We start from the raw sequence: 27,088 nt of genomic DNA, 5'->3' as shown, positions 1-27,088 counted from the left end.
ACGCAAACGTCTCATGTGAAAGACCCTACTCAGAAAGCTGCAGCAATCATACTAGGGTCGGAGAGAAACACCAGACTACCAGCTATTCTCCATCACAGATGCTCTTCGGTCGAGGCCTTCGTCTGCCTTGTGACCGCCTGTTTGATCGCCATACGGATGCGCCTTCATCGCCTGAGGAACACATCCAAGATGTCAAGGCCCGTTTTGAAGTGATGCACCGTTCCGCACGAAAGCGGGTGAACTTGCTGACGGAGAAAGTGAAGTCCAGGTACAACACGAGAGCTACTGAACATAGATCCAACAAAGGAGACAAGGTGTGGTTGTGGAACCCGATTTGACAAAAAGGAGTCAGGCCTAAATTACAGTCACCTTGGGATAGTCACCACACAGTCCTAAACAAGGCTGAATAAAGTCGTGGTTCAGATCCGTTGGAACTCTAAATAAACCTAAAGTCATTCATTACGACAGGTTATCTCATTGCTATGGCCATAGTACGTAATGTAAATAATTGTAAATAATGTAAGACCATGGTCCTTTTTGTTTCTAAATGTGTATTTAGTATTTGATTTGTATTTTGTATATGATTTGTATTTGATTTGTTTTATTTATTGCATTTATTGTTCATGTTGTTTATTACTGTAATGTAATGCTTATTATTGCATTTATGCCACAGTTGTAAGTTTGTCTTCCTGTCCAGGGATTGTACTTCCCGGGATGTGCAGTCCTTGGGAAGGGGGCAGTGTTACGAATTTGGTATTTAAAAAGCTAATGTTAGTTCAATTATAAATTTAATGGTTTTATTTCCCGCGCAGTGCAGCACGTGACGAATTTTAAAAGAAAGCTAAGCCGGAAATTTGAAAATGCTGGAGCGCGTGCATGTGACATTTAATAAATATCTCTTTTTGATTTCGAGAAAGTACTAGAAAATTCCCGCTCGCGATTTTAAAATCTTATAAAAGGAGGAAAACCTCTCAGTTTGTTGTAGTTACTCAGTTTGTTGTTGTTTAGAAAACTGCTCTTGTTGATTGTAGCGAATTCGCAGATTAGCTTTCTTTAGCTGTTTTGAGTTAAGTTCTATTGAACGTTTGAATAGTTAGAAGATAACTACTGTGGTATATTGTGATACTGCACGATTATTTGAGGACATTTAATCATTTTTATTGTGATAATAATAAAATTTTGTCCATTTTTCATCGGACTTGTGCATTTATTTCGTAACGAACCCGTGCGCACGCAACAAGATGATGGGACTAAAATTGGTTGTTGTTTTGATCATTTCTTTTCTCCGCCGTTTTATTCCATGTTTGAGTTTAAAAATAGCATTAGTGGAACCATCTAGGAAATAAACAGCTAATTTAAAGCAGTAAATCGCATGCTGAAAACACTACCAATTTTTTTTACTCGTATCTTGCAAATGTGGAGGAAATAGTCATGTTATAAATTATTTAGATTTTCTTTTTAAATTTTTATTACTTTGGACTTGCATATTTATCATCATTATAATTGCTTATTTTTATTTATCATTATTATTATTGTTATTTATTTTTCTTTTTCTAGTGATTCTGTTGTATTTTTGGGATCAAAAACAAATCAAGTGTCTACTCGGGCAGTGGGAATCAAAAGTGACATTTGTCAGTCAATTCTTACTCGTTCTCAATCCGTTCCACTTAAAGAAGGAAAAGAAGTAAGCCTTAAACTTTTTAATTTATGCTAGCACACTTTATTATACTGTGAACAATTATTTTATGCAGTCCTGTTTATGTGTATTTTTATTACTATTCTGAATTCTTATTGGTAAAATTTGAAATATATTTTTGTATATTAAGTGGATGATTTATTAACTTGCATATAATGAGATTATATATGTGATACAAAATGAATATCCTGTGTACTTTGCATCAATTAAATAAATAATTAAGATGGGATTCATATTTAGAAGGTTATAATTAAAAATACGAGTTTGTATGTTTGTTTCATTCTGTGTCTAAAATGCAGCAGTTTTTTTTTTTTTTTTTTTTTTAATTTCTCCCATTAACTGAATGTCTAAATTTGCTACATTATAAAAAATGTTATAACTGTGATAACATTATAAATAATATCTTCTATGTAGTCTATTACAGGATGTTTTAAAACTATTTAAAATTAATTAATGGAGCTAACTTTATGGGATGATATGATGCACCAAAACAAACACTTAAGTAAAAAAAAAAAAAGAAATCTACAAATGCTTGATATCATGAAGTAAAATCAAAATTGTATACAAAATATGCAAATGACATTAATTACAATTATAAAAGTTACTCAAAAGGACTTCTGTCATTTTTTATGTTTGCTTTGCATCATCAACTCAAAAATGTCCTTATGTTCTGAAACACCCAGACATTTCTTGGAGGTCTGCTGCATTGATTTTAAATCTGATGACTAATTTCTCATTAACAAGAATCTTATACATTGTGTATTTAACATATTTCTGTAAAAAGAAATTCAAAAGGAGATAGATCTTTTGTCTGTTTCTATAAAATGGGAACTTCAAGGTCACTGCCAACTCGCCCTATTTGCAATTGTGCCCATCATCATCACCTTAGAGCACTTATTTGTATTACTGCATTTCAGACCGTAGTTCAAGTCAGATTTCATTCATACTCTTTCCAAAAAGCAAAACACACTAAACAGAAATAGTGTAGGGAGACAAAATTAGGTGATTCAAACTTTCTGCTGTGTTTGTCATTCCCATGGTTACGAAGCAATTTGAATGGCAGAAAATGAATTGAAGTTCCTTAAAATTATAGACTATAGTGAGATCAATCAGAAACCAGAAAATGTGGCAAAAACTAATAACCTGAAAGCGGAAATGATTTGGCATTTCATCTTATTAGAGCCGCATTTCGTAGTAGGCAGCTGCTAGTTACTTTGTTCATCAATTCAAGAAAGATTTGTTGAAGGAAAATAAGGTACACCATCATATTCAGGTGCTCTTGTAAAAGGTGTAGGCTAATAGAGATTTATCTTCTTAATTTACAGATATTACAGATGCCTTTGTTTATCTTTTTAATTTCTAGATGATACTGATTTAATTAAAGTATGCAGAAAAGTAAGAAAATCAAGAGAAAAATAATGGATGAGAAAAAAATGTTTTCTTTCGTGATTTTATTTTGCATCACAAGTTTGTGACTGGTAGCATTTCAAAAGTGGCTTAATAACTGGTGTATATCATATGAAAATAAAATAGAAATTGTTTGCCACAGCAGCAACAACAACAATAACAGAAGGAAAAAAAAAAAAAAAAAAAAAAAAGAAAGAAAGAAAAAGAAGAAACTGACCTATAATAAGCAGAGTGGTTGACTCTGCTTATTATAGGTGTTCAATTAACAGTGTTCAATTGTATTTGTACAGTAAATTATTCTGATGATTTTTTAAATTTATTTTTTATTTACCAAATTAGAACATTTCGGACCTGTTTTATAATTTATATTTAAATTATAATATTATAAAATCAGAAAATTTAAATTTCGGAATTTGGCATATTAATATTTCATATTATTTAAGGTCTTGAACTCGGACTCAAACTGCATGTGGGCCTAATTTACAGTTTGAAAGCAGCTGATGGGCTGCGATTTTTTTTAACAAAATAAAATTTTTTAATGAAAGTTTAAAATTTTATTTACTAAATATTTATCAAAACATACATAAACTGTAATAATAATTACACTAAGAAAAACTGAAATTTATACTTTGTTTTTGTGTGTAAAGGATGGTTTCTAGCAAAAATTTCTGTTGATTACATGATGTAATTCAAATGTTTTGATAGCTCAGTATTAAATTTTTCAAACTGTTATTCATTTCAGATAATTGTAATACATTGAATTAAACATTAATAATGTATTTTTTAATGTAATAAACAAATTATTAAAGCTTCCCAAGTGGGAAAAAAATTGAGAACAAATAATGACACCTCATTTTTTTATTTATTAAATTTTTCTTTGGTGCATTCAGAAAATATATCTATCTATAAATAATTATAAACTTCTTTATCTCTTACTACAATGTTCAGCTACCTCACAGCAACATCTCATGGCATTTCGATTTTGATGCAATAATAATGTTAATTAATATACAGGAAATATATTCTTGGGCTGTGTAAAATTGTTTCAGGGGCTGCATCAACCCCACTGGCTGCCACTTTGAGACAACTGTTATAAAGTACAAAATTGATATTATTTCTAAAATTCTTCTAGGTATCAAAACCTCACACTGCAAGCAGGCAGTTCCCGAAGCGTAGTAGACCTACCAGCCAACCTGTTCATTTGCCACATTCTTTTCAACCAGCAATGTATTCACCAAAAAGAACACACTCTGTACACCCACATAATTATCACCGTCATGTGGATGAAGCTGATATGCCCTTGGCACTTCCCAGTATACCAGAAGTAGCATTCAGAAGTTCTGAAATTCTTCATGATGCTCCTCCACATATGTTATACGCTTCTTGCAATGGTGAGCACTTGAGTTAGATTCTAAAAATGTGTATAAATGTGTAATATGTTTTCTGTATTTTTTATTTCTAATTTCACAAGGGTTCCCCCCTCCAAAATTAATTTATTATAATAAAATAAATTTAGTTTTGAAAATATGTGTACATTTTGAAAATAAAAATGTATTCTGTTTCGTTGGCAACTAAGCGATTGCGAATTTTGTCAATAGATTGTGTTCAAAGCACCTAACTTATACTATTTTCTTGTTGTTTGGACTTAGTAAGAAAAATTGTATCATTTAGTTTTGTTTTTATCCCAATTCAAAAATGAAACAATGTGTGTTTTAGATGTATTTTATTGTAATACAGTGCAAAGTCCAAAATCCGGACTCGTCGGGACTTCGGCGATTCCGTATTCCGTTCTGCCAGAGGTTGGTTTGGCCCCCTCCTGATTAACTTTAAGCTTGTAGAAAAGTAAAAGTTCCAGTGCAATAAAGAACCCATATACAGTCAAAAGTCTTTAATCCGGACTCGTCGGGACTTCGGCGATTCCGGATTATCGATTTTTCCGCATTATAGATCATCAATTTAATACTGGTAAGATGGAATGCAGAAATTATACAATTGAAAATATGAAACCATAATTTATGAAATAAAGAGCAATTATGATCTAAAGAATATCAAAATTTACAAAAAAAAAAAAAAAAAAAAAGCTTAATATTTATTTGTTTACTTAATTAAATGTTTCTTTCAATGTAAGTTGTTTAAATTGCTTCGTTTTTTATGCTAATACTTTCTCTTTAATTCTATAAACAGACATAATTTCTTGTTCAGTTACAAAGTTCCACTGTCCAAGTCCTGTAATTGCTGTGTCGAGAATACCAACTAACTTGTCAATCGATATTTCTTCGTTTTCAATAACCTCTCCATCACGTCCTTCATTATCAGTAGTGGTATTTTCTGGATCTAGAACAATACTACAGATTTCGCCATCCGTTAATTGATTGATGATTGGGGGGATTGTCATCACAAACAAACACTTCTTTTATATCATCTTCATTTATTACCGCTTCTCCACATTTCTTTACAAAATCCAATAACTGGAAAATTTCGCTTTTAGTTTGCGATATCCGAAAACTTTCAAATTCGTGGTTATCATCTTCATCGCTCTCACCATGAAATATGGTAGTTAGCCATAAATTATGCCAAGCATTTTTTAACATATCTGGAGATACACCCTCCGACGATCTTACGATGCTCCACACAGCAGATTTTATTCTGAAATATTTTAAAATTTCTTGAATGGTCATGCCATTGTTCAAGAAATTTAACATAGATTTTTAAAATGCTATTTTGTATTTGCATTTCAGCGCATGCGCTATTTTGATATCGATAGGCTGAATGACAGACGTGCAATTTGGAGGGAAGAATAATATGGATACATTATCTTTCACTAAAATTTTAAGTGAATAGTTGTCTACAATCAGGACTACTTTTGATTCATCAGGTAAACCAACCAAATTCAAATGTTGCCGAGTCTTGGGTATAAAATGATTTTCAAACCAATCATTCATTAATGCTTGTGTCATCCGTGCTCTTTTACTTGCATGATATATACGGGGAAAATCGTTACTCTTTTATATGCTCGAGGTCTTGCATGTTTTCCGATAACGAAAAGTTTTTACTTGTGCTTCCCTGCAGCATTTGAGCATGCTGAAATTGTTAGTCTTGCTCTGGAATTTTTGACACCAGTTGAAGCCTTTTTGGTAGACGCTGCCAAGGTATTTCGCTGAACATAATGCCAGAAAAGACCGGTTTCATCAGTGTTGTAACTTTGTTTTGGAGATAATTGTTCACTAGTAATGAATTTAATGAATTCATCTGCAAATTGTTCAGCAGCTTCAGTATTAGCTGAAGCGTTTTCACCTGAAATTTTTAATTGTCTTATACCATGGCAAATTTTAAATTTGGTTAACCAACTTGTCGAATATGTGTACTTAGTGTTTAAGTTCATTGCTTCGTGAAGTATTTCGGCTTGAGCCATTAGCATTGGGCCCGTCAATGGCATGCCCTCACTGCAATGGCGTTTGACCCATTCAATCATCACTTTGTCATGATCATCACTTTTAGCATAATAAACACTTTTTCTGTTATTCATTGCGAGTAGGGTGTCAGAATTCACAAAAAATTCAAAAAGTTCTCTTTTCTTTTTTCTTATGTCATATACAGTTGACTTTTGCATAATTTTGAGACAGATTATGCCTTTATCCATTTTTTGCAGCAATTCCACTTTTTGTTTAATGGACTTCGAAACATGCTTTCGCTTTGTAGATCCTTTGGCAGCTCCAGAATTGGAAACTCTTTTCGACATAATTGAAAGTTCAAGCTTAGTTTTTATAAAATTGCTGTAATAATAAGCTGGATCAAATTAGAAGATTAGGGAGCAGTGCAGTCTGCTACATTAAATGAAATGCCTTAGAATCAGTAAAGATAATTTTAGCTTAGCTTAATAGCGTCCGTTATATATTATTGGTTGAGTATCGCAAGATTGGCAAGAAAAGCCAATTTGTTCTGGTAAATTTTGTCTTGCTCCTAATTGCGTACTGAATTAAGCTTCAATTGCATTAGTTGTTTACTATACCTACATTTATTCCTTGCACATGCTTAAAACTAATCTGAGTCATAAATAAACTCCCACATATACTTAAGGCTTTATCTAGGGCCGGCACTAGATACCGCCTGGTGCAATCTTTGCGGGTTCTAAATTTTCACTTGTGCCTAAAATTAGGATCCCAGTGCTTTCCCTAAATTAAAAAAAACTTCTCATCCCTTTATTTTGCCGCTCGGTGCTTCCCCAAATTCCAAAAATTTTATCTTCCCTAAATACTGCCGTCCTATGCGGCCATATTCTGCCGCCGCTTCTGGGTTTATGGTGAATAACACATCAGTTATTCTTAATTAAAGTAGCACTAAATGTAATCTTTTGGCCTACGAGTTTCATTAACAAAATCTGTTTTTAGCATATGAAAAGAAATCTTTGTTGAATTTTTCCTCATGAACATTTCTTAGAGCATTTAAAAATCTATAATCATCACCAAGCGTAATGTTAGCAGAAAAGGTTGCCTTACTCTTCTTATTCAGTTGCTAATATATATAAGTAAAAGTTTAGACATTGCTGCATGAATCATTACTGAATCTGTCGTGTATTGATAAACAGGTGATGAAAGCAAAATGTAATGAATAATGACTTGCCAGGTCGGTGTCAGGGATATAAAATAAGTGAATGTTTCGGTTTGAGATGTAATGTCAAACAGACGTTCAGCTATGGAGCCAAATTATTAATCTCACAAATTTAGGCTTACATGATTGTTTTTTCATAATGTGGTATTTTATGTAGTGCCTAAGTGAAATTAAGAATTGAAATTTTTAAGTGAAAATCTCCACATGTTTTATTTTGTAAGGAAAAATCAAATGCGCATGCGTAAAGCATACCAAAAAAAAAAAAAAAAAAGTTTGTGGCTTTGAGGTCCGGATTTTAGATCATTCCGGATAATTGAACGTCCAGATTTCAGACTTTGTACTGTATTTCAAAAAAGACAACAATGCATTGCAAGAGTGCTAGAAATTATGTGCCATACATAGGAATTAAACCTCTAAAGAAAGACAGTGTTAAAATTGGTTTGTCAAATTTTGCTTTAATGCCTTTTCACTCAAAATTGCACAACAGCCTAGCCATCCATTTCGAGTTGATGAGAGCCATATGAAGGCCATTATCGATTCAGATTGTCATAGCACGATATGTGAGATTACAGAAAAGCTCAGTGTCTCGCATACATGCATTAAAAAAATTATTGCATACAAAATATAATTCAAGAAATTAAATCTATGATTAATAAATAACATATCATAGCATGATTTATATTTTTAAATTTTATTTTATTTTGAAAATTAAACTACTGTTTGATGCAAACAGTTCGCGTTTAAGAGGCTAAAGGGCTGCATGAGCCACATGCAACTCTTTAGCCTTAGTTTAGCAGTACCATTTATAGTAATGTTCAGTGTATGAGGAAAAATATTAGATAAGTTATATATAATAACTTATCTAATATTATATAAAAAATATCTAATATTATATTAAAAATATTAGATAAGTTATATATAATAACTTATCTAATATCTAAGTTATATATATAAATATTAGATAAGCTGATATATCTAATGCAAATTATTCATATCTTTGATCAGTATATCATTGAAATGCAAATGAATGTATTTTTATTATTGAATCTGCTGAATTTTTCCTTAGCTCTGGATGGACCTTGCATTTACAGTTCTTTATATACTAATATTGATACTAATTCTACAATGAAGACTCGCAGTCTACCTTTATGGGGACGTTCTCGTCCAAGACCTCTTTCAACTGAAGATGATCTAAATGAATTATATGCAAAGGTATGTGAAGAATTTAATAAATATAACTTTTTGAAAGCTTTTATGTAATTATATGTTAGTAGAATGTTGTGTGGATTTAAATTGGAACATTATATATAATATGTTATGTAAATATAAAGATCCTGGTGTTTTTTTTTTTTTTTTTTTTTTTTTTCAATTTGTGTATGGAATGTTTCACTAGTATTGGAAAAGTATTTGCTAACTTCTCAAAGATTTATGTAATGTATTTGTTTAAATTGAAATATTTAATTTAATATGTTATGCAAATTTAAAGTGAAGAATTTAATTATATATAATCTCATATTGTCAATATGAGAATATTTGACAACTTAGATTTTGAAGATTCAAAGAAAGATTAATAAAGAATCAAAATGTTCTATAAATTTATATTTAGTATCGTTAAAATAAAAAACTCAATAGCTTCCTGGTTCTGTAGCTATATCTAAATTAATTCCATTTTCAAATTTTTAAATCTTTTTAGGCAATGTATGTGTTGTAAATTCATAACTGTTTTTTATATTTTCTTTAATTATTTGCCCTGAAATTCCCATGGTTGATATGGTCTCTTCCCATGAGTTTTTTTTAGGCCTTTCAGCATAGAGAGCTAAGCTCTCACTTTGGACACTCTTGAACATCCAGAACCCTTCTTACTTTTTTGTGTCTCTGAACTAGCTATACCTTGTAAAGCACCTGTTACTAAGTATGAAACTGCAAGTTTAGCAGTAGCTATTAACGGAGCATGAATGCAGCTAAAAGTGATAAAATCCTTCATTTTTCTTTGTGTTTTTTTAATCATAATTCTTTTACTTTTGCCCAATTGATTAATTTGTGTTTTTGTTAAATACAATTCATAATTAGGCATTTTAGATTTACAAGTCTGTAATGTTAAGTAAAATCAGAAGCATCAGCTTATTCAGTTGCTAATATATATAACTAAAAGTTTAGACATTGCTGCATGAATCATTACTGAATCTGTCGTGTATTGATAAACAGGTGATGAAAGCAAAATGTAATGAATAATGACTTGCCAGGTCGGTGTCAGGGATATAAAATAAGTGAATGTTTCGGTTTGAGATGTAATGTCAAACAGACGTTCAGCTATGGAGCCAAATTATTAATCTCACAAATTTAGGCTTACATGATTGTTTTTTCATAATGTGGTATTTTATGTAGTGCCTAAGTGAAATTAAGAATTGAAATTTTTAAGTGAAAATCTCCACATGTTTTATTTTGTAAGGAAAAATCAAATGCGCATGCGTAAAGCATACCAAAAAAAAAAAAAAAAAAGTTTGTGGCTTTGAGGTCCGGATTTTAGATCATTCCGGATAATTGAACGTCCAGATTTCAGACTTTGTACTGTATTTCAAAAAAGACAACAATGCATTGCAAGAGTGCTAGAAATTATGTGCCATACATAGGAATTAAACCTCTAAAGAAAGACAGTGTTAAAATTGGTTTGTCAAATTTTGCTTTAATGCCTTTTCACTCAAAATTGCACAACAGCCTAGCCATCCATTTCGAGTTGATGAGAGCCATATGAAGGCCATTATCTATTTACAAGTAAAATCAGAAGCATCATCTTCACTGTCTGTTTACTGAATAAAATCAGCTTTGCTTTGACTTAAATATCAATGAAAAAAATAATAATTAAAGATTATTTAACCATGTGAATTTTTTGTTCAAATTAGCTTTGTTTATTACCAACGACTTGACAGCAACACTTGACAAAGAATCAGAACACAATTTATTCATCAGTATTTCTTAGGACAGTTTCAAAGATGCGTTACAGTCATAAAAAAATTATGACGAATATCCTGAAACTATCATAAACACAGCCTCCAGGCTATAAAAGTGAAGCCAGCTTCATCGCAAAGCACTAAAGTACAGCTCCCAACTCAGTTGATTGCTTTCGAAGCTCAACCCACTTTTCATGATACTCTCACGATAAACAATGATACACTGCTCTGATATGAGATACTCTTCATGATAAACAAGATACGCTGCTACTCTGCATACAGGCAGAGTTTAGATATATTTTTTGACCTCCTTCGAGAATATTTTGGAGGAAATTAGTAAGGATTTGTTCCAGAATGTTATCGCTCCATCCATGGCATATCGCCAATTTTGTGGCCAAATGGGTGATTTTGTGCCAAATCTGGCCACTCGAAGCCTGCTTTGCAGGGGAACTATCATAGCGCAGCTGAGCATTTTGCAACACTACCCCCTCCCAAGGACTGCATGTCTTGAAGAGTACAATCCTCGGTCAGCAGCCAATTTCAAAAGGTGGCAAAACGAACAATTAAAGGAAACAAAAATAAGATAATTAGATATTTTAACTATTTACAAGTAATTATGTACATGTTATATACATAAATTAACCACATAATTTTAAATTATACAAATTAAAGTTCAAATTGAATTTCAGTCTCAGGTTTTTCATCAAGTTATACCCGGGTTAAATATTTTTTCACAGCAGGTTCTCAGATGTATTTCTGTTTTGCATATCACAATCTGACGATTCAGCCCTTTCAGATTTATCATCCTCAGGAAGATCTGAAATAGTTTACTCACCACCGTGTAGTTTATTCACATCACATGTACACTTGACCTCAATATTTTTAGCAGTTAGTACATCCTTATTTTCCTATATTTCCTGAAGACCAAATTTTTTATTAGAGTTATGAATAGAATCCGATTCTTTATAAACACAAGTATCCTGGTTTAGAATCAAGTCCTTGTTTGCACAACCTGCACTATGAAACACACACTCAGTTTGTGAAGTGTGTGCATTTTCTTGCAATACTGGAACTCTCTGCTTAAACTGTACATCAGCTTCTACCATCTGTGCATCATGTGGATTTTCAAATGGTTCAATACTTGCTGACTGCGGCTATCAGTTTCCGCCAAATTAACAGTCACATTTTCACATTCTTCCACTTCTACTTCAGGCACCTATGAATCAAAAGCTTCTTTCCTGTCATATTTCTTAATGTTTTTGTTCTTTTTCTTTAATCATGTTAAATGTTTCATCCATCATTTCTTGATTTTCTGAGACACTTCACCAGCTACTTCCTTCATTTCTTCATCCTCTGACTCTTTAGATGCCAAGTCTGTAATTTCCACATCTTCTTTTATGGCTGCAGTTTCTTTTGTAACCTCCACTTTCATCTGTTGTAGTTGTAGCAGCTTTTCTTGGCTGGCCCAGCTTTCATCTCTTCTTGTACGGCTTCAGTCTAGCTTTCATGTCAGCCTTCATCTCTTCCAGTCCAGCTCTAACAGCTGCTAAGAGGTTCATCAGAACCTTCGTTTCCTCCGCCATGGCTTTCTCATTTAGGCAGGTCACTGGCATTCACTAGTAAATCACACCAGTTGTTGTGTTCTACGGGTTCATGGATTTGGAGTGATTGATGACAACACTTAATGAAAAATCAGAACACAATTTATTTATCAATATTTCATAGGACAGTTCCAAAGACATGCTACAGTCATAAAAAAACTACAATAAACACGCTGAAACAAAGCCTTGAGCTCAAGATACTCTTAACAATAAATTCAACTGCTACTCCGCATAGAGGCATTGGTTATATAACTTATGACCTGCTTTCGAAAACATTCTGTGGCAAACCAGTAAGAATTCATTCCAGAATATTCTCGCTCCATCTTTGGCATATCACTAATTTTGTCGTCAACTGGGCAATTTCATGCCAAATCTGGCAAACGAGCTTTTCCTTGCGATTTTATGACAACCCTAAACCCACTTTGCGAGGAAGCTATACTTTTGCAGCTGGGCATTTCACAACAATATTATAATCCAGGAACAGGTTATTGTGGAACTAATGAATTAAAAAGGAAAACAAGATTACGAAAGAAAGATGTTGAGAATATTTACATACATAAGACGTATATGTGATAGAAACCAACTATTTGTAAATTATATAAAAAGATAAATTTATGTGCCTGATGGTAATAATCAATTTGATGCTGATTTGCTATTTATTAAAAATTATAGTAAATATAATGATGGAATTAATTATTTATTAATTGCTATAAATGCATTTAACAAATACGCTTCGGCATTCTCTGTAAAAAGAAAAACATTTGAAGAAGTAGTAGAAGATTTCAAGCAAGTTTCTGAAGAAGGAATACCAAATTTTATATTGACAAATGGAAGTACTGAATTTACTGCAAAAGTTACACAAAAACTATTTCAGGATTATCATATAAAATAGTTTACCAACTAAAAGTAAAAAAGAAAAAAAAGGGGGGGTGTCTACTGTAACAGAAAGCTTTAATAAAACTATCAAGGGAAAATTATAAAATATATGATACCATGTGCTGACAATATTAAATATAAAAGTTTATTACAGTTTATATATATATATATATCCTTCAAAAGATAAAAAGAAGCCGCAAAGCTTGTGCCTCAAAAAAGAAACCTAAATATAAAATAGGAGTAAAAAGGCATAAAACAATTAATGACTATGATAAAAAACAATTCATGACTGTAGAAGATCTAACTTTTATGGAAGAGAATTTTTATTGTAACAGACGTTGTAGAACCGAAAATATCCCCATATGGATACAGTTATAGAGTAAAAGATTTAAATGGGGAAGAAATTGAAGGAATATTTTATGACAATGAATAGTAAAATATAATTAAAAATGACATATACAAGATTGAAAAATATTAATAAAGAGAGGAAATAAGTATTTAGTGAAATGGTTAGTTTATTCCAAATCTTGCAATACTTGGGTAGATATAGACAAAGTCTTGCACTTAAAAGACACAAGACTTCTTTTCATAAATGATTTTACTTAGTTTAAACTCCAAAGATTATAAAAAATCTGAAGATTGTATTATAATTGTTTCATAAGAATAAATTGAATTTAAATAAATTTAATTTAAATACAAATTTAATTATATACATCATCATTAAAATTTAGGAAAACTGCTTTAAAATCATTTTTAATGTGGGTTTCTCTTAAAATTATAATAGTAACAGGTTTACCAATAGCACATAGTTCTGTGGTTAAAGTAATAACCTTCCCCAATGGTAATTGTACAGTAAAAGAATTAAATGTATATTTTATGAAATTATTATGAAGTGATCTTGCAATAAAATCAGTATTGTAGAAACAAGATAATATCTATTAAATTATCTAAATGATAGGTAATTAACTGAAAAGGTGGTGATCTTTCATAAAATTATAAGGTTTAGGAAAGAAACATGAAGGGTTGAGGATGATGAAACAGAGATACAAAGTGAATATTTTGCTGATATATCTAATGCAAATTATATTATTTATATTCATTGTGATACAGTAAAAGGAGTTTATGTGAATGGAAATTCAACTATTATTTTCTATGAGATTTGAATACCATTTCACGGGCTTAGGTTGGTAATTATGATGTATGTTGTACTCTTTTCGCACAGCTGTTATGTTGTTGAATGTTAAATAGAAAAATTTGTCATTTAATTCTATGATAAAACAATTAACACTCCATTTTGCTTTAAAAACACAACATTCGAGATCTGCTTTTCTCTTTTTATGTGATTTTAAGAGTGACATGGTAATGGTAGGTAACGAATAAAATAAAACAAAAAGAACAAAATATAATAGATTACCTAGTAGATGATACCATGTGCTGTGCTATAGCAAAACTGTTAGCATGCTCACACAATCCACAATGTACAAACATTCACGTGTTGTTAGTGCTTTTGTAAACAAGAGAAGTTGAGACACCTGGTGGCTAACAAAGGTAAGCAGGTATATGTCCCACACCTCCAATATCGTGAACTGGTAGTTCGAGTCCCAGGAGCTCTGCCTCAGGAATGCATTTGCTTCTCTGTGAAGTCGCATGAACAAAAAGGGACTTGGATGATATTACATGAATGCTCCATGAATATATAAGCATAAGCTGTTAGAATGCATTGATGATGCTGTTGGGCACATGCTGCCATAATTCTTAAATACATCAAATGCTAATAATAATAATAATACTTATGATTCTTAAATGCATCAAATACTTGCAATACTACATTAAATATAATCTGTCAATTAAATACATTAATACATTCGATACAAGATTAAGTTGCATGAATACATTAGTTACCGTAATTTCCGGAAGAAACGCCAAGGCGTTTACGTATTTAAAACTTAAATTTTCAGTGGATACAGCATTTCTACCCATGCCATGTTTAGGTGCACTAAAAATAAAATATTTCGTATGATGGTCATTGTGCATAGTTTGAATAACTTTGTCATTGTACATAGACCACTCAGTTGTTCCCACACAAAAGACCACTCAGTTGCTTTTTGCGAACGTTATTTTGTTTACATTCTTTCCCTAGAACGGGCCTACATGCCTTATACACCCTAAACGGGATCTCAGAACAATAACATTTTCCCCCTTTCAAATCAGCATGCTCATCATTTTGAATAGTCTCTATCCTTTGCCATTCGATGAATCTTCCAGGACCCATCCCCACCCCTGCCTTTTCTGCAATTTTTTTCAAAGGCAGACACGACTCCACCTGCCTCGCAATAACGAACTCTGACGTATTTCCTCTTCAGCATGAATCAATTTGTCTTGGCATTCTGCCAGATACAGATCCCATCAGTTTGGGTACAAGTATGTGTTAGATATTTTTAAGTAAGAAGGGAGCGGAAAATTTTTGAAAATGGCACCTAAACGGCACGGAAGCTATACTCTGATTTTAAGCTTAATGTAATTTCACGTGCTGAACGAATTGGAAATAGAGCAGCAGCTCGAGAGTTTGAAGTGGATGAATTCAACGTTGTATTCGATGTTGTAGAACTGAAGAAGAACTTAAAAATATGTCACAACAGAAACGAGCCAAAAGAATTGGTATTGTAAGGTGGCCGATTCCAGAGGGCGACCTTGCAAACTGGATAAAGGAGCAACGAGGAAAGGGAATGGCAATTTCGAATGTAAAACTTACAAACTTCGCTTACAAACAAAATTTATAGCAAAACAAATGAACGTAAATGATTTCAAAGGAGGGCTTTGCTGGTGTAGCAGATTTATGAAAAGAAAAAATATTTCTGGGCGTACTAGAACAACAGTCGGGCAGCAATTACCAATGGACTGGCAGGATAAAAAGGCATCTTTTCTAAAATATGTGACAGATATTATGACAAAAAAAAAAAAAAAAAAAAAAAAAAAATTATTCGGTCACAGATAATAAATATGGATGAAACGCCATTAGCTTTCGACTCTCCTGCAAACAGAACTGTTGATGAAACTGGTGCAAAAACTATATCTGTGCTTATGACAGGGCATGATATGTGATCATTTACATGTGTGTTAGCTTGTGCCACAAACGGTGACAAGCTAAAGCTGATGATCATTTTTAAGTGAAAAACTGTTCCGAAGGAAGATTTTCCTAATGGCGTAATTATTTGTGCAAACGAGAACGGCTGGATGTGCGAAACAATCATGCATGAGTGGCTACAAAAAGGTTTGGCAGTGTCGTAAGGGATCTTTTTTCCAACCAAAAGGGTTATTGACAATGGATTCGATCCGTGCTCATTTACTTGAGTCAGTGAAAACCAGATATCAAAAATTGTCTACGACCGTAGCAATAATTTCTGGTGGTTTGACAAAAATCTTACAACCATTAGATTTTTCAGGTAATAAATCCTTCAAAGCTGAAGTCCGAAAGCGGTGGGAGTGTTGGATGAGTGAAGGATTGCATACGTATACAAAAAGCAGTAAAATGCGTAGAGCAACTTATGAAGAAGTTTCAAAGTGGGTAGGAAGTGCGTGGAAATCGGTAAAAACATCGTCAATAAAAGCAGGGTTCAAAGAAGCTGAAATTATATCCTTAGGTAAAAAGACTGTAAACCAAGAGGATTAAAGGTGACGATCTGGAAGACTTGGACGTAGATCAGGATTTAATAAATCTTTTTAATTCAGATAGTGAAGAATCAGATTTTGATGGCTTCATATGATATATAGTTTGCTGTAATTCCTTTTGTAAGTAAAATTTAAAATTTCCTTTTGTCATTCAAATTTAATATTTCGTTATTGCAACATTTTTTATAATATAGTCCGAGTATTACAAATATGGACTTCTTTAGTGGGTAAATATAAGTATATTCGTGAACGTAAATATATTTTCAACATTTCTTACCTTTAATTTATTTTTGAGTTATGGTTTCATTTCATGCATTTTTCTTAACTGATATGTTATATATTAGGACATAGGTTGAGATTTTGCATCTATACGGCTCACGACGATGTCAAGCACAATTTAATCTATTGCAGCGTTTCTGTGTAATTTAATTTTTTTCCCGCCATTTTTCTCGAGTGCGGCGTTTTTGCTGATGTGGCCTTTCTTCCAGAAATTACAGTATGTATTTGAGAGCTTAAATACAGTAATACACTTGAATACATTAAACCTGTTTGCATTTATTACTTGGAATTTGTATTATTTGAGTACTTACATGTGTTGGCATAATAGATACATGACTTAACTTGCATTGACATAATAGATATATGATTATGTTACACGAATATTGTTAATATAATTGAATACTTGATTGCAATAAAAACACTTGATTAATTCATGACATTAACCTATATACATTAACACGTTGAGCGTCACATCAGCCATCTGTGGTTGACATTAGACTTTCCGTTTAGGCCACGTAGACCGCCACTGGTTGACAATGTGTAACATCATATGTAACTATAAAATTTACACTTTTATGGAATTACAGAAAATTTATTTAAAATTTACTTAATTAATGGACTAATGGATTTCATTGAAACACGGTAAACATAAAAACGGTTCTCCATTACAGTTATTACAAAATGTGACAACTCTCTTAGTCTTTTTTTCTGGCCATTGCTCCTGGCCTTAGCGCTTTTAAGCGGTATTTAACTGATTTTAAGTTTTAAGCGCTTTTATACCAGCGCTTTTAAGCGGTGCGCGTGGTCTTAACAGAATTGTATAAGAAATACGCGTGGCGCTCAACGTGTTAATTATATGAGTACTTGAGTACAGTTGTTAACACACACACATATATATACACACAATAAATTCTTGAATATGTAAAGTACTTATGTATCATAGTTTACATTGAATACAGAAATTCATATAAGCTTGAATACTTAATTAACTATTTTATTACTGCTGCAATTCTGGCACTTGTTGGCCTTATTGCTGTGCTTTTATAAGCAATGACAAATGAGAGAATATGATGATAGTGCCACTCATTGTCATTATTCATTACTTTTTGACTCAGCTGTTGGCCATTGCATAATAGCGCATAATTTGATTTACTTTTTATGTAAAAAATGCTTTTTAAAAACAAGCAGCAGGCCAGATTTCTCCTGCAGGCCGTTTATTTTCAGAGGTTTAAAAAAAGATGGAATACTCTAATTGTATTATAATATGGAATAGAAGCATAAAATAGTTGAAATGCTATTGATTTGCTCTCTACTTTAATTTTATATATTTTTCAGGAGGGTAAAATATTTACCCCGTGAATCTTTAACAAAATATATAATATTTCTATTTTTTAAATTTTGGGAAGTGGGAAAAAATGTTTAAAAAACACTGTTTTATAACTGTTTTAATCTCTGTTAATTTTTTTTATATTAAAAGGAATTAATATAGTTTTAGATCAATTTGATCAGTATTAGGTGATGGACCATTTAAGTCTGTGGAATATAAATAAAAATCTTTAAAAAGAAAAAAACAATATTAAATTTTTGGTTTCATTTGATATTTTTGGATTTCGGAGGTACGGAAAGTGTTTAAAAATCGCTTTATTTTATAACTATTTTAATCATTTTTAGTCCTTTTTATATTAAAATAAACTAAATATAGTATCAAATTTTGAGATTTTCAAAAAAAGAGTGACATGCTTATAATGAGCAGCATATGTCCCGTACTATAGAAAACATGGCAAATTCGCCATAATTTTGATTTAAATTGGGATGGATTTGTCGCGTGTCCATACACTGCTATGGGACATACATATGGGACATACACTGCTAAGCATTGAAAATGCAACACCAAGAGGGAGTGTTCAGAAAGTAATGAAATTTAGAAAAAAGACAGAGACAGCAAGCAGCAATAAGTGATCTTATTTCAAAATGATGGTCAGAATACAGAGCAAGAACGGCATCGGCTCAGTAGGATGTAGGACCACAGCGGACAGCGATGCACGAAGAAACATGTCTAGGCATAGAGTCAGTAAGAGTGCAGATGGTGTCCTGAGGGCTGGCTCTCCATTCCCTTTCAACCATTTGCCACAGTTCATCTTCTGAACGAGGCAGGGGCAGAGTCTGCAAACGGCATCCAATCATATCCCACACATGTTCGATTGGTGACAGGTCAGGAGAGTACAGTGGCCAGGGAAGCATCTGTATACCTTGCAGAGCATGTTGGCAGATGCGAGCACTGTGTGGTTGAGCGTTATCCTGCTGAAAAATTGCATTAGGCAGCCCCTGAAGGTAGGGAATTGCCACTGGCCGCAGTACATTATCCAAGTATCGTTGGGCCGTCATATTGCCCTGAATACGAACTAGAGGTGACCTGGAATCATAGGCAATAGCGCCCCAAACCATCATGCCACTTTGTCATGCGGTGGGGCGTTCCACAGTTACTGCTTGATTAGATCTGTCTCCACGTTGACACCACACACATATACAGCGACTGTCACTGGATAAACAGAAGCGTGACTCATCTGAGAACACGACATTTCGCCATTCTGTCATCCACATCGCTCCAGTCCGCCACCATTCTAAACACTGGCATCTATGCTGTGTGGTCAATGGCAGTCTTCTTAATGGACACCGTGAGTGCAGGCCTCGTTCAACCAATCGACGGGAAATGGTTCTGGTCGACACAGTAACATCCAGGGTATCTTGCACATGCTGCAGAATCGCGGTACAAGTGACTTGCGGAACCGCCACAGCTTGTCGGCGGATGCTTCGATGCTGTCATTACTCTAGCTGCACCTGCACCCCTCCTTCTTCCCACATTTCCTTGTTCCAACCATGTTCGCCATAGCCGATGCACTCTGCTCGCATCCATGTGGGTATCAGCTGCGATTTGACGTAAGGACCAACCCGCCCTTCTCATTCTGATCACCATACCCTTCGTAAAATCGTCTATCCACTGAAAGTGCCTTCGTTGACGGCAGCCTGGCAATACGTAACCTCCGAGACAAAAAACAACTTTCTTCGATAATTCGGCTGACAGAAATAACGACACGAATATTGCCCATTCTGCACGTTCCTTCCCTTATATCTTACTTCACGTGCGTCGGAGAGCTGCGCATTTCACATCATTCGCATAACTCAGTGAAGTGCGTCTACTCTAAAATTTGCATAAATTTCTGACCACTCCTTCTTGGCGTTGCATTTTCAATGTCGAACAGTGTATATTGCTTACATATATAATATATTTGAGTAATATTAAAAAATGCCCAAGTAAGTAAATTAGCTGGCTTTCTTTCCACCTTGTTGTTTTAATAAAATTCCCAATTTTGTGTTATTTATTTAATTTAAAGTATGCTTAAATATTGGTCAGTCATAGTCGTGAGAAAATTTTTTATGTTGCACCATTATTTTTGTCGAGAGAGAGGCTGAACAAATTGATGGCAGCTGGGAATTATCCTATGAATGTACAGCCTTCAAAATTGACAAGGAAAATGACAAACTCTCCATAATGTTGCTAAATAATTCCATAATGTTCCCATAATTTGCCAGATTCGCCAACCTTTTTTAAAGCATCATTTTTATTATGCAAGCTTAATACTTGCAATTTGCATGTTGCAGAATTAGATAACTGATTTACGATAGCTTTGATATTATTTAAATTTTCTCTGTTGTTTATGACCATAAATTGACAGTGCCAAAGCTTATTCAATAGTGATCTTGATGTGAAATTAAATTACTCTGGTTAAATTATTTGTTGATAAAAAAAAATTTAAAAAAAGGGGGATCTGGTCAATACTTCAGGGGCCATTTTTCTGTTGGTTTTAGATTTTGAGAAATCATAATTTTTTCCATAAAAGAAAATGAAAAATATACCTTGTCTGAAAAGTATACCTTGAAGGGATATGCAGGACTCTCATCATAAATGTTTTAGGTAAAGAATTAGATAACGTATATAAAGATAGCTTTGATATCTTATATAAAGTAATTCATCTAAAATATTGTACTTTTCATATGTTTTTGTCTGATCGAATCATCACAGCTGATGAAATATGCAATTGGATATTTTAATAATAAATGTAATAAAAGCATGAACTTAATAAAAAGTTGTGTACTTTTATTGCAATAAGAAATTAAATGACATCTTAATTTAATTCTTGCAATATTCTACCATATTCCAAAAATTGAGTAATTTTTTCATGGTTTAAAAGGATAACTGTGGGAATTATATATTTTAAATGCGTGTGACTACTCTTTTGTAAGAATTTTATCTGTAAATTGTCTTTTCTGTGTTTTAAAATAATCCTGATTTTTGTATTAGTTTTAATTAAGTTGTATTTTTTCTTTCCCAATAGGTTAGTTTCAGCAAAAAGCGGAAAAACCGTATGCATAGTGACAGTGCTGCTGCAATAGCTGTTAATAAAAGTCGTAGTTCATATTTAACAATACCCTTTACTCACAAAGATACTGATTCATTGGTTGACAATGAAGCAGTTGTTGTATATGATGAACGAACTGCTCTCTAGCATTTTTAATCACCATTAGTAATCCGTCTCATTATTCATAGCTATAACTGTTATTTAAAGCATTTATGTTTAATATTGAATGATTTGTATACTTTTGTATAGTCTTATAGCTTTACCTAACTTTAATTGCAAATCATAATTGTTGAGAAAATATTTTTGATCATGCAATATGTGTTAACAACATCAATATTGTATTGCAATTTAGTGTTCTTACTTACATATCTTACTTAATTGTTCAAAGTTTTTTCTTTCATTTAAGCATTTATTATTTGTTAAAGTTTTACACTTTTCAGCAGTCCTTGAAAAAATAATACATAATTTGAAATCTTTTATAATATTTTCTCTCACATATTTTTTTGGTATGGCAAGCATTCTGTAACTGTCATGCATTTATGAAAAGGATTTATAAATTTTTTGTATTAGAGTAGTTTTTTAAAATAATATTTTATTTCTTTTAACTTCGTTTTGTATCATGATAATATTTATCTTCTGATGTCTAGTCATTTACTCCGAGATAGCAGAAAGTTACATAAACAGATCTGTGATAATCTATTTTCGGTGGATCAGCTATCAAAATCTTAATGTGCTTGGGTCACATGTTGGTGATTTTTAAGGTTTTTGGAGAAAACTCTTTTATATGTTGGAAATATTTACAAGAGATGGAAAGTTGGATTTGAATTAGGATAATGTGCATTATTTAAGAGCTGTTATAGGCTTTTATAATAAATTAATTATAGTGTTTTGTCTGAAATGTGTTTTCTCTTCTTGATGTTTCAAAATGCTTTTTTGTAGATAGTGACTGTAATTTTCATGTGCTTGAAAACTAAATATTCTATGCATTTAGAATGATAACATTTCTTGCATAGGTCTAAAACTTAATTATACAGCAGATTTTAAATTTTTTGCCTCTACTGTATTTCTGATGTGGTGTTACTGTATTTCTGATGTGAAGTTTAAAAGTGTTTTGATAGATTATGCTATTCTGTCAGAAGAAAAATTGATATTCTATTAAAGTTTAAAGAGTATCTTTTGCTAATCTAAGTTTCCTTTTTATATAAAAATGCGTTATGAAAGTTACAATATTTTAATCTATATATTTGAAGCTGGTGGAATATTATTATTTTTTCATTATGTTCTAGCATTCAATTCTGAAATAAAGTACATTCTTAAATAAAAGGGAAAAAAACCCTGTTAAAGTGTTTTGATTTTATAAATTTTGGAAGTGCCTATAATGTTTTTATGAACTTTATACATAATTGTTCGGTAATATCATGGAGACTATGATTAAGTGAGAAAATAATTTTGTAGCTGTTATATCAGCTACTGTTTGGTTTTTAATGAAGAAATAAAAACTTTTATTTTGTATGTTCTGAATTTAATTTTACCATGAAATTTGTTTAGTTTAATAAAAAATTTAGAGCCAACATAGAAATTTATATTTAATGTTTTCAAATTAAACAGTTTCAAAGCTCTTATTGAGAAAAGTGCTCAGGTAGTTTGCTGGCTAAGTTCTCTGAACATTTCTAATTCTCTCCACCCTCCAGTCTGATGATTCCGAACCAGTCAGACAGGTTGCATGAAAGTTTCCAGAATCTTTATCTTATGCAACATATAGTGATCAAATTTCCTTTAAAAAATCTTTTTTCATTACAGTTCTCCAATATAGACAACCTCCTACATACTTTGTACCATCAGTTACCTGCTGCATTGATTTTAAGAATTTATAAATTCTGCATAATTCTTCCGAAAGTTTAGTATCTGAGAGTTGAATTTAAATGTATGTATAACTAGATATTAATTTACATTTTGTCTGTATTTGAATTTTGAAGATCTGCAAATTTCTTGAAAAATATGTTTTCAGGATCAACCTCAATCTTGAACTCTTCCAAAATAGCCATTTGTTTTTCAAGAGCTGGAAAAGAAACCTAATTATCTTACTAAATGAAAACCTAAATTATTAGTAATCGTGCGCTTATTGCGAATAGAGATGGACATTTTTATGTAACAATTTGAATGGTGGGGATTTGAAATTTACAGACATTTTTAATGTACTATAAGGGATTTTTTCCTTCCTTCACACATGCCTTCATAATTTAATTTGAAGCGTTCGACGCATATTTGATAAGGCCAGTTTGAAAGAATTGTACATTTTTCACATCTCCTGCTTCAAAATAACCTAATTTCTCTACAAATGGTGCCTGAACTAAAAAATGATGGACAATTTGTCCCCACCTGGAAGTCCCCTAATCCCCAGTCATGGGTTAGGGGAGCAAAGTATAAGGTTATTTTCTCCCTCTTTCCAGCATGCCTTTGTGGTGTAACAGTAGCACACTCGAGGTATATTCGAGAGTTCCATGTTCGAATCTCGGTGAGGCATTGCACACTTTTTATATCTTCTGCTTCAAAATAACCTAATGGCTTTACATTTTCATGTATATAAACACAGCATAACAATATATAAATAAAATAGTTCTGTAAATATTTTACTCTTTTTAAAAATGAATATTTTTGTTGAACCTAAAATTGCATAACTTAGGATTCAGACGTCTTGTAAGACATCAATTTGGAACACTATGTACACATGATCACATCAAAATTGTTTTTACATGAAATATCTTTAATATCTGTCATTTGCAATCCATTCAGAGGTAAACTTGAAGTATATTAAATCTTATCTTTATTAATAAAATTCAAACATGGATTTGAAATTTTTTGATTTATATAGAAATATTTTGATTAATTTAATGAAACCTCCTTTTTTTTTTTTTTTTTTTTTTTTTTTTTTGTTTACACAATCTGTAGGCTATTAAGTATATTATTTTGCTTTTAAATTACTATCAAATTTTTAGTAGACAGCAATGCAAGATAAAAGTCATAAATAGTTTTTTTTTCTAGTTTCAGACACTCTTTTAGCTTGTGAATGCACGTTTTTTAATTCTTTAGAACTGTAGCATTCATTATTAAGCTCTGTTAATCCAAGTATACTTCTGAACTGCGGAAAATGAATCTATACATGTATTGATGCAAAATGGAAATGTATATTTCTACACAACAAATATACTGGTGGAAAATGAAGTCCCAAGACCAAGAGGAATGGAATGTAAACAAATCATTTATCTAGGTAATATATTTGACTAATGTTTCAAGGTTATAAGTTAAAGTACATGTACAAAAAGAGTCATTTCAAATGTGAAATGGTGGTACATTAATAATTGCTATAACCGCAATCAGCAGCAGTCCGTGTTGGTTGTGTATGATGCTGTATTTATCGTCCAGTCGTGTCTCGCACATGCTGGATGGGAAAGAGATCAGGTGATCTCACAGGCCAAAGCAACCTGTAAACACTGCATAGTATGCATTGGATGATAGCAGCACTATAGAGACAAGCTTTATCTTGTTGAAAAAATGCCCCTTTGAATATTGCATAAGAGTAGCACCACAACTGGTGTAGTCACCAGTCTGATGTACAGATTTGCTGATGTGTATAGGATAACAACTAGAGTGCTGCTTCTGTCATAGGAAATTGCTCTGCAGACCATAACTCTTACAATTGGTTCCAAGTGCTAATCTAGCCTCCTTCTAACCAACTTACAATGATCATTCGCACTAAGACAGAAATGGCTCTCATTTGATCTCCACTCTACCCTCCAATGAGTTCTAGCTTATATCACTGATGTCAGAGACTGCGGTGGTGTGAAGTTAGTGAATTTGGCCATCTATCTCTCAAATAATTTATTTGTTTTAGTTTGCAGTGTCACTCTGTTCTGATCAGAAGCTCAGATTGCAGCTGTAGATGCAGTGTGATGTTCACAGACCTGCGGTGAGTGTGGTAGTCTCCCCTTTGAGTGGTGGCACGTATGTGACCAGACCCTGGCTTTCTTGAGACGTCTCCCAAGTTTCATATATCTAGCACAACTCTTTCTTGTTGTTGGGATTTCATTAGAGTTTGTTAATGAAAAGTTCTAATAATTTCCATTTGTTACCAGGAAAGATAAGAAATTTTTTGTCAGTTTGCTGAAATTAACCTCTGGATGAGTAAATATAATCTTAAGTTTGTGGATGAATTCTGTCAAATATCAGAATACAGATTAAAAGGTATAATTTAGTGTTTTTTTAATGTCAAAGATGATGTAAGTATTCAGTGGAAGAAATGGTTTTCTGCATTTTAGTTTTAAATTTTTGCTTCAACTACAATCGGTATATTTTACACCTAAAGCTTGACCATTTGACATTAGAGTATGGCTTTTCACAATCAATAAGTATACCACAGTATATACCCAATGGCAGCGAACTTGGCATTATTTTATTAACTTAAATTATTTTATGTCACCTGTGCAAAAATAATAACTACATATAATGAGCAGTAATTTTTTTGTTACAGAAAAGAAAATTATGCACTTTGTTTATGAATTACTGTGTCCACAACAGTGGTTTAAGGAATGCATATTGTTAAATCTACAGGAATTATTTTTGTACACCATTTTAAACCAAAGTATTAAAACTTTTTATTTACCCTATTGCACTAAAATAGTTATAAACTTTATATTGTGAGTTACATGCAATTTATACTATAATTATTTATGAATAGTCTCTAAATACTGTTCCTCATCCCATTTGTTTCAAAACAATTTCATTCACAAACTCGGTAATAAAATTTTAATTTTCTGAGTAATATTTTATAAATTGTCATGCGTTAATCAAAAGTTTGATATGAGCCATTTACAGAAAAACAAAATTATTCTTTTTTAAGACTATATCAGAAACTGTAAAAAAAGACTTAAGTAAAAAAAAAAAATTATATAAAATATGCTATTAAAGATTACATTGCATTGTGCAATTAGTCTATATAAACCTAATTAGATCTTAGTCGGATATCATCTTGATGGAGAGTAGAGTATAGCGTTTCTTTAAAGAGTGAAAAACACATTAAACATGATTTTGGGTTCAATTCAATGTAATCCAGTATTGTCTGCCAAAGAATCACACCCATTTTGCTTTTGATACTTTAACTGCTCGCACAAGTTGCAAGAAGAAGCATGAAGGTATAGCAACTCATAGTTGTTATGTGAATGCATATACAAAAGCACATGGTAACTCATATTATGCAATCTAAATTAAAAAGCAAATAATATTTAATTAATTGGTGGCCTGTTACATAAGAAGCAATCATACTCATGTAACTCAAATTCTAAACATTTCTAGCATTCTTAGATCTCACAGAGCCCTCCATAGGCATAAAAACTGAAAATGAGTAAAAATATTTAAGCAGTCGAATACATAATAAATTGATAATTTGGATTACGTATATAATTATTTTATGAAGCAAATTGTAATTTACACCTTAATTTCCAAAATGTACTGTATTGTTGTATGAAAGATACTTTACCTGCAATTTATATTTCATATTTTATTCTTTTATACATAAATGCAAGCTCAAGG

At 32.2% G+C, this 27,088-nt stretch overlaps 1 protein-coding gene across 4 annotated transcripts in view; it reads left to right on the top strand.

Moving 5' to 3' along the window:
* The window catches only part of LOC118187004 (uncharacterized), a 114,397-nt gene extending 91,383 nt beyond the window's left edge, over window positions 1-23,014 (top strand). For all 4 annotated transcript variants that reach the window (XM_085825903.1, XM_085825904.1, XM_035357181.2 and 1 more), the window contains exons 5-8: window positions 1,558-1,684; window positions 4,236-4,494; window positions 8,778-8,923; window positions 21,479-23,014. In XM_085825903.1, coding sequence (XP_085682029.1) covers window positions 1,558-1,684; window positions 4,236-4,494; window positions 8,778-8,923; window positions 21,479-21,649 — 703 coding nt within the window. In that variant the 3' untranslated portion in view covers window positions 21,650-23,014. The remainder of the gene's footprint in view (window positions 1-1,557; window positions 1,685-4,235; window positions 4,495-8,777; window positions 8,924-21,478) is intronic.
* Window positions 23,015-27,088: the final 4,074 nt, after the last annotated feature.

The sequence above is a fragment of the Stegodyphus dumicola genome, chromosome 10 (genome assembly GCF_044657685.1).
Source record: "Stegodyphus dumicola isolate Sdum_Otavi_A_Nest chromosome 10, ASM4465768v1".
NCBI lineage: Eukaryota > Metazoa > Arthropoda > Arachnida > Araneae > Eresidae > Stegodyphus > Stegodyphus dumicola.
This window is presented reverse-complemented; position numbering and strand designations above follow the sequence as displayed.